Below are 15,487 nucleotides of genomic sequence, written 5' to 3' on the forward strand. Positions count from 1 at the left end.
ATGTTATTCTTTAGAAAGTCTTCACAGACTTCTAAAGAAAATCCATCACTGTCCCAGGAGAAAAATGGTTAGGTCCCCCCGATTGGGCCCAATACCAGGGATAAGAATGGCAGCCGTTTATGGCATATGTAATGATTGCAGTGTATTGATTCTTACATTCACTGAGCCATTTGTTAGGGTCCAGCATGAGGAACTGCTTGGTGATCTCCAGTTCCTTCAACAGCCATTCATATTTGGTCCTGACTTCAGCAATTCTCTGCTGACGATGCTCTAAGATTTTTATTTTGGAATTGAAATTTTGGGATGCCTCCTGAAAAGGAAAGGACAGATTTCGCTATCACATAGATAAGGAACAGAAACAACAAAATGTGATGTTTAAAACTATAATTGGCTTTTACAGCTAAAATGAATACCACAATTTAACTACTAAAATATAATAATGATATTACTACATGTCATAATAAGAAAATCTTGTCTTAGCTGTTACTACTAGTGATACTCAGCATACACGTCTCTCACAAAATGTACCAAGAGCCATTGAAAGCCATAAATATTTTGCTGAGCTACTAAACTGGACACGTTTCAGCTGGCTAAGGGTAAATCCTGAGGCACCAGAGGTTTTTGAGCAGGAACCTGGCATTCAACTTGATGCCTTTTACATTCCAAGGTCAATTTACCAACTTGAATGTGCTCTTAAAATACACAGGCTGGGTTTTATATTTGAATGGGAGCTTCGACTCAAGCATCAAGTAGCAGAAATCATTTTTCTAATAAGGTGGTTCTAGTAAGTAAGATTTTGATTGTTCTCAGATAACCAGTTGTATCTAGGGTTGCCACCTTATTTTTTTCAGTGAAATCGGGCAAGGGGCGGTTTGGTGATGTCGGGGGGCTGGGTGTGTGACATCAGGGCGGCACTAATGACGTTGCAATCAGCAATTGGCTGATCACCATGTCATTCACTTCAATGTCATGCCCAGATTTCCTATTTTCCAAAAAACAGGCTGTCCAGGTGAAATCTGGACAGGTGGCAACCCTGGTTGTATTGTTCAACCATACAATGTAGCCATCCATGAAAAATGCCAGTGTAAAAATTGCCAGCAATTGTTTTCTGTAAACAACATGGCACAACCTTATCTCTATATGAATAATTATGCATCATTTCTTTTATTATTTTGTTGCCAGATTACAACTTCGGCCTTTAATATTTCCGCTGCTATTGCAGCAAGTTTTCTGTTTAAGGCTGTAAATAGTGATGGGCGAATTTGCGCCGTTTCGAAAAAATTTTGACGTCGTCGTCCGTTTTTGAAGCCGGGCGAATCGCACAAATTCGCCGCAAATTCGCGCCTGGCGAATAAATTCGCCCATCACTAGCTGTAAACAGAGACGAATGTGAAATATGACTTTTTTTTACCAATTTTTGGTATAATGGCATCCTTTGAAGAAACAAATGTGCACAGTACAAGACTGTTAAACTACAAGTGTCTGTCGCTAACATCAATTGACAGAATTCATCTTTTTCAATTATTGGAAACAGTTGTCAACCATTAACAATATGCACATGTTTTTATCATATCACCCCTGAATCAGTTATTTGGTCAATGGTGACCATAAGCATCAGAACCATATTTAAACTCCTGATAACTCTCAGAAAATATTTTGTCGATTCACTTATGTCAATATTCTTGAGATCCTTCAGAGCTTCACATCCTACAGCTAGTAAATAAATATACCTTTACTATTATCACATTAGCATTGCTCATGGCATAATACAGCTATAAAATATTAGTGAGCTAAAACCTATTATGGCGATCAACTTTAGACTGGTAGGGGGTCTGGGCCCACTGGGGCTTCCAGATCAGGGGCCTGCACAGCCCCCCAGGCCCCAGCCACAAATCCCTGTGTCCCCCCCCCCTTCTACCCCAGCCAGCGAGTACTTTCTTCAATGCAAGTTATTTCTTCATGCATTGGGGGGAGGTCAGGACAGAGCAAAGAGTCCTGCCAGCCCCTCCAATATGGACAAAAGATCTGCATCTAGGAGTATCATGGCATGTACTGAGACTTTACAAAACATAAGAATGAATAAAAAGTGAGCAAATATTTTTTTTTGTTTAGCTCTAAACCCACATTTTGATAAATCTGCCCAAAAATGTATTTAAATGTAGTGTATATAATTATATACACTACTTTTATATATAATCTGTACTGAATGCATGATGCTGCCACTTTGCAGAGTGATTTGTCTAAGTTGGAAAACTGGGCAGCAAACTGGAAAATGAGGTTCAATGTTGATAAATGCAAGTTATACACTAAATGGCAGTGTGTTGGGGGTTTCCTTAAATGAGAAGGATCTAGGGGTTTTTGTAGATAACAAATTGTCTAATTCTGGGCAGTGTCATTCTGTGGCTACTAAAGCAAATAAAGTTCAGTCTTGCATAAAAAAGTACATTAACTCAAGGGATGAAAACATAATTATGCCTCTTTATAGGTCCCTGGTAAGGCCTCATCTGGAGTATGCAGTGCAGTTTTGGACTCCAGTCCTTAAGAGGGATATAAATGAGCTGGAGAGAGTGCAGAGACTAAGTGCAACTAAATTGGTTAGAGGGATGGAAGACTTTAATTATGAGGGTAGACTGTCAAGGTTGGGGTTGTTTTCTCTGGAAAAAAGGTGTTTGCGAGGGGACATGATTACACTTTACAAGTACATTAGAGGACATTATAGACAAATAGCAGGGGACCTTTTTACCCATAAAGTGGATCACCGTACCAGAGGCCACCCCTTTAGACTAGAAGAAAAGAACTTTCATTTGAAGCAACGTAGGGGGTTCTTCACAGTCAGGACAGTGAGGTTGTGGAATGCACTGTCGGGTGATGTTGTGATGGCTGATTCAGTTAATGCCTTTAAGAATGGCTTGGATGATTTTTTGGACAGACATATTATCAAAGGCTATTGTGATACTAAGCTCTATAGTTAGTATAGGTATGGGTATATAGAATTTAATCAAAAGTAGGGGGGGTGTGTGTGTATGGATGCTGGGTTTTCATTTGGAGGGTTTGAACTTGATGGTCTTTGACTTTTTTCAACCCTATTTAACCATGTAACTATTTGAAGCAACGTAGGTGGTTTTTTACAATGAGGACAGTGAGATTGTGGAATGCACTGCCGGGTGATGTTGTGATGGCTGATTCTGTTAATGCTTTCAAGAGTGGCTTGGATGATTTCTTTCACAGACATAATATCAAAGGCTATTGTGATACTAAACTCTATAGTAAGTATAGATATGGATATATATATCATTTATGTGAAAGTAGGGAGGGGTGTGTGTATGGATGTTGGGTTTTCATTTGGAGGGGTTGAACTTGATGGACTTTGTCTTTCCGATTTAACTATGTAACTATGTAACTATGAATAGCTGCACTATATTTACCTCTTCCTTAAATACACACAAGCATGAGCATAATATTATTATGTTGGCATTGCTTCTGCATTTTTCCCTATACCCTTTTTTGGTTATGTCTATTATAGGTCCTTATTTTACAGCACAGTGATTAGCATCTCTTGCCTATCAATTCTATTTAGGGTTCACTGATTGTAACTGAACCATGAAATAAATATTTATTCCTTGGGCCACAATATCCAACAAAGCAAACTATATGGACCTTAATACTCTGTTCCCCAAATGATATGTGTTACAGAAGAGGAATAAAAAAATAAAAGTAGAATAACACCAATGTAAATGTATAACTAAGGTAGGACTAACCTTGCAGTCTTCACTGCGGCGTCTCTGGAGCCTTTCAACATCATCTATTTCATAGACCTTAATCTCAAATGGTTCTCCAAGGCTTCTCTGTCCATTGCACATTGGCCCATCAACCCAGCGAACTCCAGGGCTATTGGCTGGCTTTCGAACAGGGGAGGTAGCATCAAGGGATAAAGCAGGTACAAGTCTCCGTCTCTGTGATCCTGCCATTCAAAAAGATTAAATTACATTTTTAGAGACTGTCATTAGTAAACATTATGAAGTTCCTGATTAACCATAATTTATTTTGGGAAGAGGTAACCGAACCAAAATGCTATATATTTTTTTTTTCCTTTATGAACAAGGATGTGGGATTCTATGGCATTGGCTAAGGGATACTATATAATTTTAAGATAGAGTGGATTGCTTTTTGGCAAAAAATAAAAGCCCAGGTGTGGAATAAATGGGCACATATAATTGAGGATGGGGTCTAGAAGAACCGCAAATCTGTGTTTATTTTTTAGTTAATTTTCTAGTATTTTTCTAATCCAACTGAAGGAGTTCATGTCAACAGGGTGGGTATATTTTTTTTTTATTATGCCCAAAGTATGTTTTCTTTAAATAGCCTACACAAAATGTTGCATTTGATGAAATGTTATCATTACCATTAATCAGTTCACCTCAGCCAGAACACCTAAAACAAAAGAAATACTGAGGTTTTTAAGGTTAGCACAGAATCAAACCCTTTAAGCTTTCACTAACGTTAGGTTTCCGATGCTTTAAAATATGACAGACTATGGAGGAAAGATTTTGTGTGCTTGTCTGGATGAGCTCACTTCCACTAAATATTGCTCATTTCACTCTGCAAATTGCACACCGCGGATCCATTACTCAAATATGCAAGAAAAAGGAGCAGGATAAGTATGCACAAAATACACTTATGAACTCATCATGATCTCAACCCTTTTAATCAAACAGCCCTATCAATAACTAAAGCATTATCATTCATACTTCCAATTGAACACTCACCAACAAAATCACATCACTTCATTCTATACACTTAAATAATGACTTGAACAGTAGGAAAGAGCTGGCTCCTCCACTTTTAAGAACCATTGGAGTCTATATAGATTTGTTAAATGTATAGGTATAGTATCTTTTATCTGGAATGCTCAGGACCTACGGTTTTCTGTATAAGGGATCCTATTGTAGAAGATCTGATTGTTTTGCCACCAATATGAATTCATGCAGCTTAGTTAGGATCAAGTACAAAGTACTTTTTTTTTATTACAGAGGAAAAGAGAAACATTTTTAAAAAGTAGAAATATTTGCTTAAAATTGTCTCTATGGGCCTGATTTGTCAACGTTCAACAGTCAAGTTTTTTAAATCTAAAACTCACAAATTTAAATTCGAGATTTTGTATCTAAAACTCACAAATTTGAATTTTAAAGTTAAATGAAGTCCAAAAACTCGAAAAACTTGAATTAATAAATTCTGCATCTAAAAGCAGGAGGATTTATGTAGAAGTAAATGAGAGCTGTCCAAGGCAAAATCTCCTAAAGTCTTAGTTTTTCCAGTTTTTTGAGTGTATAGGTCTGCTGAAAATGATGAGTAGAATGCGAATTTGATGATTACATGTTTTTTTTCACGATTTTATTTGATCAAGTTTTTTTACATTCAAAATTTAGAAATAATAAATGAGTAAAAATGTAAGGAAAATATAGAGTTTATACAAAAAAAACTCTTAAATTCACAAATTTAAAATGTGATAAGTCTATACAGAAAATGGCCCTGTCTGTAATTTGGTCCTTTCTAGATAATTGCTTTCTGGATAGGGAATTGTACTGTGCAAAAAAGTCCAAATAATCACCATATTTGTCAATAAAATAATTACTAGGTTGGAGAAAGTTTTAACCATACAGACACATTATATTTCATTTTAGCAGTGGCTCTAATCAATTTAGTAGTTTTTTTTCTTTTTTTTTTTATAAAATTGTATATTCTTTTAAATTTTAATAATGTATTCAAATGAGTTATATAAGGAGACACGCAATGCGTTAACCTTGAAGTAAATAAATTCTATAGTACAAGTATATAAAATAGCCATTCATAGATACAGTGCATACCATATGCTTAATATCCACAAATAAAATGGGAAGTGGGCTATTTCAGCAGGGAAGGATCCCTTGTGTGTAGGGGTTCTACTTAACATAACAATATGGAAATGTGCAAATCTACTGTACACAATAACAAACTACGGCAGGTCTGGCATTGGTAAAGGACTGCACTATATACTTTACACCAGGGATCCCCAACCTTTAGAACCCGTGAGCAACATTCAGTAAAAAGGAGTTGGGGAGCAACACCAGCATGAAAAATGTTCCTGGGTACCAAATAAGTGCTGTGATTATCCATTTAGTAGCCCCTATGTGGACTGCCAGCCTACATCGAGGCTCTGTTTGGCAGTACAACTGTTTTTTATGCAGCCAAAACTTGCCTCCAAGCCTGGAATTCAAAAATAAGAACCTGCTTTGAGGCCACTGGGAACAACATTCAAGGGGTTGGAGAGCAACATGTTGCTCACGAGCTACTGGTTGGGGATCACTGCTGTATACTATACTCATTGAGGGGACAAAGAGATTTACGTGTAGTGAAGAATACCATTCCCAAGCCACTGGCAGTGTCATATATGCAAGTGACTGGATGCAAAGTATTCGTGATTCTTAAGACATTTATCCATTACAGCCACTTAAAAACACAACAATGAGCACAGTGTTTTAGAGCAAGTATGGATCTGCCCTCTGCAAGGAGCCATGTTTTGATTTATGTTGATCATTTCTGACAGGAAGCTTTTGAGACCATAATAGTCATAAATACTTGTGACAAGGTTGCCTGACCTGAAATGAGCAAATCTTCCCTGGCACAATCTTTAGCACACATTGAATTGAGCACTGCAGGAGCTGAAGCTCAGGGGCTCTTAACACCAATAAATAGAATGGGATTCTTTCTCAAACTGCATGGCCTTTTTTTGTGATTAGCTAGAACGGGAAAAATCCTATTTGTAAAATGGTGTTGATGCCTTTGATCCGGTCTTTACTGTATTGCCACAGGGCCTTCAATTCTGAGCAATCCAAGTGACCTTCTGCAATATGGGGAATTATTTATCTCCAAACCACAGGCACAACATGTAAGATTAACATTTCTGTAAAGTAGCTAAAAAGAGAGAGTTTTCCACTGTTGTTATTTTGAACAAAACGCTGAGAAACAATCCACTGCTAATTATTTCACCAATAAATATCATACATTTTTTTATCAGTAAATATTAAATGTACGTTTTTACTGAACTGACACAAGCTAATGTCATACTAAGTGTTTTTTCACTGAGAGAAAACAAAGAAAATCATTATTTAAGACACACACTAACATACTGTATCTTGGACAGTCCCAGCAAACGGACTGATAAATTGGTACCTAAAAACTGTTGTGGTTTTTCTTACCCACTTGCAAATAGAAATACATATTTAAAGGAGAACTAAACCCTAAAAAATTTACAATTTATATACTAAACTTATTGCACCAGCCCCAAGTTTCAGCTTCTCAATAGATGCAATGATCCAGGACTTCAAACTTGTCTAAGCTAAGCATAGGGATCTCATGAGGTTGGACTGTAATATAAGCTGATGCTACAGGGCTGATCATTAAATCCTGATGCTAATTGCATTGGTTTCTGTGCTGACATTTAATAATTATCTGTATTAATTACTAATCAGCCTTGTATAGTGACATTTCTATTCTATGTGTACTGTATATTATGAGTGGGTAAGTAACAGCAGCACAGAGCATGTGCAGTGAATCAGCAGAAAAGAATATGGGGAGCTACTGGGGCATCTTTGGAGACACAGATCTTTACTGCTAAAGAGCTGTGGTTGCCTTGGGCTGGTACAGAAGCACACAACATAATGTACAACATTTCTAGCTACTTCTTTAGTTTAAAAGGAGTTTCACTGTAATGCCAGTGACTAGCACCAGTAAATTGCAAATATACATCCTGAAAAAACTGTTTACTTTTTACACCAGACCAGTGAACATTTTACACCATACATTAAAGAAATATTATGGTGATATATCATATGGCAAAATTTGGAAAGTTGAAAATCATGGGCACATTGTCCCTAAAAATAATGCATTTAAGCTGCATTCTGCTGCATGACTGCCCAGGAACCAGAGTAGTCTGCAGCATGCAACCAATTGAACTCCTATCTAGCCATACAGTCTTGGTTAATCTATGTTCAATTTCTAAGGAGGGCAATCCCGAGAACAATGAGCGGTCACTTCATGAATTTGTCCATCTACTGTAAGTTCACGCAATTTCTTTCTGCTACAAATGCTTTTTCAGGAATAACTGGCCCTCCAATCTGTTCACAATTAAGTTAAACACTCAGTTTTGTGTAAAATTCAAATGAACACTTGTAGTGATAACTACCTAGAATAGGTTGCATATACATTTTGGGATACGTCCAATAGGTTTTTTCCATTAGCAAGTCTTTGATTCTAATGATTCTTTTTCTATTAGAAACTGTATAGTAGAAGACCAAGGGGGGAATGTAATATAAATCGCTAACAGAAAAACTATTCGCAATGCGAAAAGTTATGCCTTTGCGCGAACAAATTTTGCTTGCGCAAATTTAATATAGCTTTTGCGAACGCGGAAACTGTTTAGCGACCACTTCCGACAATGGAAGACCATTTGCGAATTTTATAGTTTGCGACAATGCGCAGTCAATGTAATAAAACATCTTACTGAAAAAGTCGCTATGTTTGCTCCAAAAGATTACGACACCTTCAAGCACTTCTTAAGAGTGCGCAATTACAATTCACAATAACAGTTTAAGGAACAATATTACATTACGAGATGTGGATTTTTAGTCTTATCGGTGCAAATAGTTTTGCACTTTGCAACTTTAATTACATTCCCCCACAACTGTGAACCAACCTCCTGCTTGGCCAATCATCATGTGTTTCTCATCTGATACACAGACAGACAGGGGATCTTATTCAAGTAGTTAGATCAGCTATTCCTTGGGGTTCGGTTGCCAAGTCCCTATTATAATTCGTCACTTTAATTTGAAGGTTAACACATAACACAACAGGAGAGCTCTGTATATCACAATGAGACCTGTGGCCAGTCATTCAGCAACAAGGCTAAAACTGCAACATGGGTCTGTAACACTTTCATAGAAATTGAGGAGAAAGTCAAGGGGAAAATGTCAAGAGGAAAATATCTATTCTGTTTATTTATTATTTTACAGACAATGGTACTCTGTGATAATATGCAATTGGCCTTTATGGTTATTGGATGAGTTCACTTTTTGTTCTACAGCACTCCAGTTTGAACTAAGATGTGGAATGGAATAGGTAGTATTTTAAGCAGGGCCGGCCAAGGTATTTTGGCACCCTAGGCAAAGGCTTCAATCAGTGCCCCCCCATCCAATCCTGCATTTCCCACCTTACCATTCATATTGCCCCCTGTACCTGTGCCAGCACCTATCATATTGCCCCCATTTGTACCTGTGCCAACAGCAGTCAATCACTGAGATTCTCCCCAATCACCCCAATTTGTACCTATGCCAGCGGCAGCCAAAAAAATCCATCTTATTGCCCCTAATTTGTACTTGTGCCAGCAGGAGCGAAAAATCATCATCATTTCATCATCATTTATTTATATAGCGCTGTCAAGATACGCAGTGCTTTAAAAATCCATCATATTGCCCAAACATCTGTGTACCTGTGCCAAGAGCCAACATATTGCCCCATATACCTGAGCCAGCAGCAGCCAATCCCTCATATTGCTCCCAATCTGTACCTGTGCCAGCAGGAGCCAAAAACCCATCATTATTGCCCCCAAATATGCATCTGTGCCAGCAGCAGCCAAATATCCATCATAGTGCCCCAAATCATCTGTTTACCCGTGCAAGTAGCAGCCAAGATATTGCCCACAAATATGTACCTGTTCCAGCAACTGCCAAGAGGGAGGTGGGGAGTGATTCTGCCTGCAGATACGAATCACGTGCAAGAGGGGGTTGGAACAGCTGGTTTATAAAATTGAAAAACTATTAAAAGTCAGGGTTCAAAAAAGAAAAAAAATTCCCCTTAAAAGTGCGCCCCCCCATGATTGCACCCTAGGCGGGCGCCTACTCTGCCTAGCCCTAGTTCCGTCCCTGATTTTAAGTTTAAAGGAGAATTCAAGCTTAAGTAAAGAAATAGGGTAGAAATGTTGTACATTATATTTTGGGCTTCTATACCAGCCTAAGGCAAGGCTTGCAGTAAGTATCCGTGTCTCCAAGGATGCCCCTGTATCTCCCCATTTCATGTTCTACTGATTCTGTTATGCTGCTGTCACTTACTGAGCTTAGGGACTGACACACAGAACACAATAGAAATATAACAATAAAAGGTAGTAAATATTTGGTTATTGGTACCTGGCAGCTCAGAAATCATCAGCATTAGCATTTATAATAATAATCAGACCTGTAGCATCAGTTTATATCACAGGCAAACCTCAGTATATGCTTGCTGATTTGTGATGACCCCTAAGCTTAGCTTTTCAACAGCTGCTCAAAGCTCACTGAGCATGTGTGTGTCATAGACACTCCCAACAGAATCCAAGATGGGAAACTCCTGTGACAACTTCGAAGGAAAATTTTTTACTGTAGAGAAACTGGCCCTTTAGGTTGGTTCAATAAGTCCTGTATATAAAATATGGAATTTCTAGCCATATTCGTTCATAGAGTTTAGTACTACTTTAATGGGGGAACATCAACTATATCATTCATCAGCTTAATCACTGTGGGTTGATCGTTGCAAAGCCAATAAAATATTTAAAGCTTGGGGCTACATACTAAAATTCTATGGTTTTAGAGGTGTACACAATAAAATAGCACACATACCATGGGGGAATGATGTGCCAATATGCCATGGGTTTTCCCTTTTTACACATCAATACAAATACCAGTGCCTCACCTACTATGATTAAGTTATATAGTCTTATGAAAGTCAGTTCAGTGGTTATTCATAAATGACGCAATAGCTGTGTGTGATATATATATACTGTATATATTTCTATATCATTGCAATTCAACTTTATACATCACCAAGAAAAACATTTATGCAACAAATTCACATAAATAGACCTATATTTGCCAAAGTACTGTACCTGCATTTGATCGTTTCTTTGATGTTTTAAGACTCCGACACCTTCCACTTAGGGAACTACTGTTTTCACTCATAGAGTCTTGGGCAGAGGATCCGCTTCCTGTAGCTTCACTGTCTCTCATCATGCTTTCATAGCCACTACTTCCTCCACTGTGGTAAAACAGTGCAGTTTTTCCCATTGCCGGAGGAAGTTCTCCACTTAACACACTGCTGTTGTCACTGCCATGACCACTGCTGCATCGATGAGGCTTTCGAGGGGGTGTAATTTTGCTATAAGGGGAGGGTAAAGTATGAACAACTGGTTTATCTTCTCCATGTAGAGGGCCACGCTCATCTGAGTCAGTATTTGCATGTGAATGCACACTTCTACTACCAACCGTTCCCTGAAGCAACTCTGAAATCCTCCCATTAACTGCTCTTAGTGGCAACTTAGAAGCAAGTCCAGAACCTTTACTCCGACTGAGTGATTGTGTTGACCAAGAAATATTTTTTCCATTTGGCGGCAAGCTTGAACTTCGACCAACAGACTGTGGGAGTGATTTTGTAGAGAAACTTAGAGTTTTGGTAGTAGATGCTGACAGACTCCTAGCTTTGGGGTTAGCAAGAAGAAGCTTGCTCACAGCTGATATTTTACAAGGGCTAGATTTAGGAGAAGCACCAGCTGACTGTGAAAGTGATGAGTTTATTGGGGAAGACATGGTGCTTCGATTAAGGCTCCTTCCAGATCTTGGTAGGGTACTGTCTTTACTAAAGACCATTCGTGAACTGACTGAAGAAAGGCTTCCTGCCCTTTCTAAAGACAGACATTCATAATGACTCACATTGGACCTTCCCAGTGAATTAGTTCTGCTGGCTAATTGTTCAAGTTTGGCACTGAATAATTTGCTGCTGCTGTTGCTTTTAGCATCTGTACTCAATCCTGCCAATTTAATGCTAAGTTCATCGGGAAGACTGGGTAAGGAAGACAAAGAATGTTTAGATGGACTGCTACCATGGTGCTGTGGGCTAGCTCTGTTTTTCTGATCTAGACTTGATTTCCTTATTGGAGGCAAAGGTGGTGTTCCTTTGGGGCGAGTGAGGGCACAATGTTTTGGAGATGCAATTCTTCTTTCAAGTGTAGACTTGGAGAACTGTTGCATGGTAACAGAACTACCTGTGTTACTATCAACATAATTACTAAAAATATCGTCTGCTTCTTGATTTCCTGACTTTTCTGACACTCTTGGAAGGCTTCCAAAATGATCACTTAAATGAACTCTACTCTGAGTGTTTAATGCCATTTCACACCCATCCACTATTCTATTTATATTGTCTGGCACTGGTGAAATGCTCCCTTCTCCACTGCTGCTACTTAATCTGTCTGACTTTTTGTGATTTCTGTCTTGTTCATGGTCAGTTGTACTACTTATGGCATCTGCTATTTGTCCATCACTTGAATTGGTACTGTCCCTTTTTACATCATCCTCACGTTTTAGCCATGGATCATCATATGTGGGTTCTACTTTACAGTTAGAATCATAATTTTCTTGGTGCTGGGATGGTTTCTCAGAATGACTTACACCTTCATTACACTCCTGAGATTTAAAGGGGCTAACTGCAATACAAGGATATAATGTAAAGTTTGTTTTCATTGGAATGCAGCTTTCACAACCACTTAAACTTGAAGATTTTGATATAGTAATGGTAGTTTTCCCTACAGTGGATATATTGCAGCCCTTTAATGGTGATGCATTGATTTTACAATCTTCTGCCAATTCTGGGTGTTCCTCTATATTCTCTGTTCCTGAATTGTGACTGTTGCTGGTACATTTTACACTTATATTCTGCAACGCTGTTGTAAATTCAGAAATAGGAGGATCGGCCATAGCTTCACCATGTCCATAACATGCCTGGGCAATAAAACTGTGACATGATTGTTCACTGTCACTGCCAGTGCTCATTTCACTTAACCATGAGCTTATTGATGAACGTCTGCTGCATTCTTCCTGACATTTTTCCTCTAAAGGTGTCTTAGGGAGGGGCAAAAACTGTTTGATGCTGACTTCTGAAACAGGAGCAAGATTTGAATAAGACTCAAGATCCTCACTTATGCTACTGATAATGCTTACAGGTCTGGAACCAGAAGCCAAAGCCTGGACAGAGCAGTCACTATTAAAGCTGATAATGCTTGTAGGACGTCCATTGTCAAGGACTCCACTTATTGTCAGTTCTTCAACTAAGGTAAACACTAACTCATCCTCGCCATTAAGCTCCAGTGGTTGCTGAACTGTGACCATTGTGGTGCTAAGAACTTCTTTTTTTGATGTTGTAGAATTGTTTGTTTGTTGATCAAGAAGTATGGCATCTGCAGAAATACTTGAAGATGTAGAAATTGATCTTTTCATGACCTGTGGGCTCATCCCAACTGGGGGAGTGCGGATTTCTGGTTGTGGCAATGAGTCTGATATGTGTGATACAGAGTCTTTAATATTCATGGAAGGACTGGTATTAGGTATTACTCCCTTTTGTGTATAGACCTTGCACCTTTGAGAAGGAGAGTTTGGTGGTTTATATTCTGAAGTCTTAGAAAGACTAGCAATACCCAATCTAGGTGATCCCATTGCTCTTGGTTTTCCTTCTATGAATCCAAGACTATTTAAACTTTCTCTGCTGCCCTGTAAGTTGTTATTCTGACATAGCTGTGAATGGCTACTTTGAGCTCCACAGCTACCTGTTACACTACGGGGAGAAGATGGGGTAGAATTATCAGTTATGTGTCCAGATGGTGCAGCTGTGTGATTTATTTGCTCTTTGTATGCTGTGCCACCCGAACACTCCCTGCTATCATTGTCAGAAGACTGATTTTCAGGAATGGTTTCCTCTGTTTTTGTTTCTGCTGTGTTCGTGGGTTCAGTTACTTGTGCTAATCCAGATCCTTTTGTAGTCTGATCTAGACTATATGGAACAGATATTTCTTCAAAAGGAAACCTGTTTGTTTCCTCACTTCCGTCAATGCAATCTAGTCTTTCCTGCAGTTCTGCAAAAGTATTACATTTTAAGCAATCTCTCTCGGGTTTGTTTGGGCCTGATTCACATATTTCCTCACATTTTGCTTCATTTTTTGTCTTCTGCAACACTGGAACTATTGGAACAAAGTCAGGAGGTCCTTCATTATCAGTCAGCTCTTTATCTGACAAAGCTGTTCCATTGGGACCTACATAAATAACTGTATCACAGGATTGTTCACTGCTTGATGAGTAATCTGGGTCACTAGATAAACTTAGAAGAGGGAAATCAGGGTCGACCACATTTCTCGAATGGAATGGTCTTAGCTGAGTTGGCCTTCGCATGCGTCCTTCCTCGCATGAGCTCTCACCTCCAGAAGAACTTGATGTGTACTACAGGTTACAAAAATAAATAAAGGTATGACACTTACAAAATATATAAAATGATGACAAATAGCACAGGAACATTTTAATAGATTTACTTCAAAGGGAGAAATGTAATAAAATTCACAAAGAGAACAAATTTGCGAATAAAAATGTGCATATTGCAATGTAATATTCTTCATTAGGCTTTTATTGCATAGCGAATCTAAATTGGAAACCTTTAACACATGCTTGAATGTTGCATAAACTTTTGGAACTTAACTTTTTCATTATAAAGTTTTCTTATATACACTATGCACTATGGTAAACTATAACATTTGCAATCTCTATCCTACTGTCATGTGTTTGCAAAGGCAATATTTTCACTTTGTGAACATTTATTAGTTTTGTGAACATTTATTAGTATTGTGAACATATTATGGGCGATTTTTGAGTCAGCAGCCAATATTACATTTCCCCAAAAGTCTGTAATTTATTCAAAAGCTCTACGGGTGTTTCATTCCTATTTTTACGTTTCAGTTAGATACAGGTGATTATGGCAAAATGCACCACTAAGTTGCCACGTTTTTTCATTTGTTCATACAGTGTTTATGGAAACAAGAAGGTCACTCATGAACAAGTCTGTATGTTCTCTGTGCTGCTGCAGGCCACTAAATATTCCCCTGCATGCTGGGCCACTTAATTATAATGCATGTAATGCATGATGCAGGTGGAGAGTACTGCCAAGGGCAGCTGTGGCAGAATGCTTGCCTTTGCTTTGCAGCAAAGTTTGAAGGGGGACTCCTGCATGCCATCAGATTTATAAAACATTTTTTTGTAATTAAAATATTAATTTGACTGAAAAAATTGTCTGATAATGATCTCGTTATTAACGTAATATACACAATATCTTAGTGTGAATGTTGCAACTTATAAGACATATATTAAAATACTATTACTATTACTGAAAATGAAGGTTTAAAATGTAGTATGGACTTATTTATATAATCCAAAAAGATTTTAATTTTAATGAGCCTATACTGCAAAAATGTAAAAATACAAAAGAGGTAAACATTATATGGCAGCCCTATCTATTTAACTCAACTTACTCAGAGCCTTCTCCCCTGTAGGTTTTATAGTTTTAAACTGTATGATCACAAACTTGTAGCTAAAACTCCTATTTTTGCTGT

At 38.1% G+C, this 15,487-nt stretch overlaps 1 protein-coding gene across 1 annotated transcript in view; it reads right to left on the reverse strand.

The window, feature by feature from the left end:
* LOC108717850 (kinesin-like protein KIF26B) overlaps window positions 1–15,487 on the reverse strand; it is a 200,777-nt gene that overhangs the window by 1,166 nt on the left and 184,124 nt on the right. The window contains exons 12-14 of the mRNA XM_018265250.2: window positions 10,952–14,327; window positions 3,759–3,961; window positions 157–310 (exon numbers count right to left, since the gene is read on the reverse strand). Coding sequence (XP_018120739.1) covers window positions 157–310; window positions 3,759–3,961; window positions 10,952–14,327 — 3,733 coding nt within the window. The remainder of the gene's footprint in view (window positions 1–156; window positions 311–3,758; window positions 3,962–10,951; window positions 14,328–15,487) is intronic.

The sequence above is a fragment of the Xenopus laevis genome, chromosome 5S (genome assembly GCF_017654675.1).
Source record: "Xenopus laevis strain J_2021 chromosome 5S, Xenopus_laevis_v10.1, whole genome shotgun sequence".
NCBI classification, from domain to species: domain Eukaryota; kingdom Metazoa; phylum Chordata; class Amphibia; order Anura; family Pipidae; genus Xenopus; species Xenopus laevis.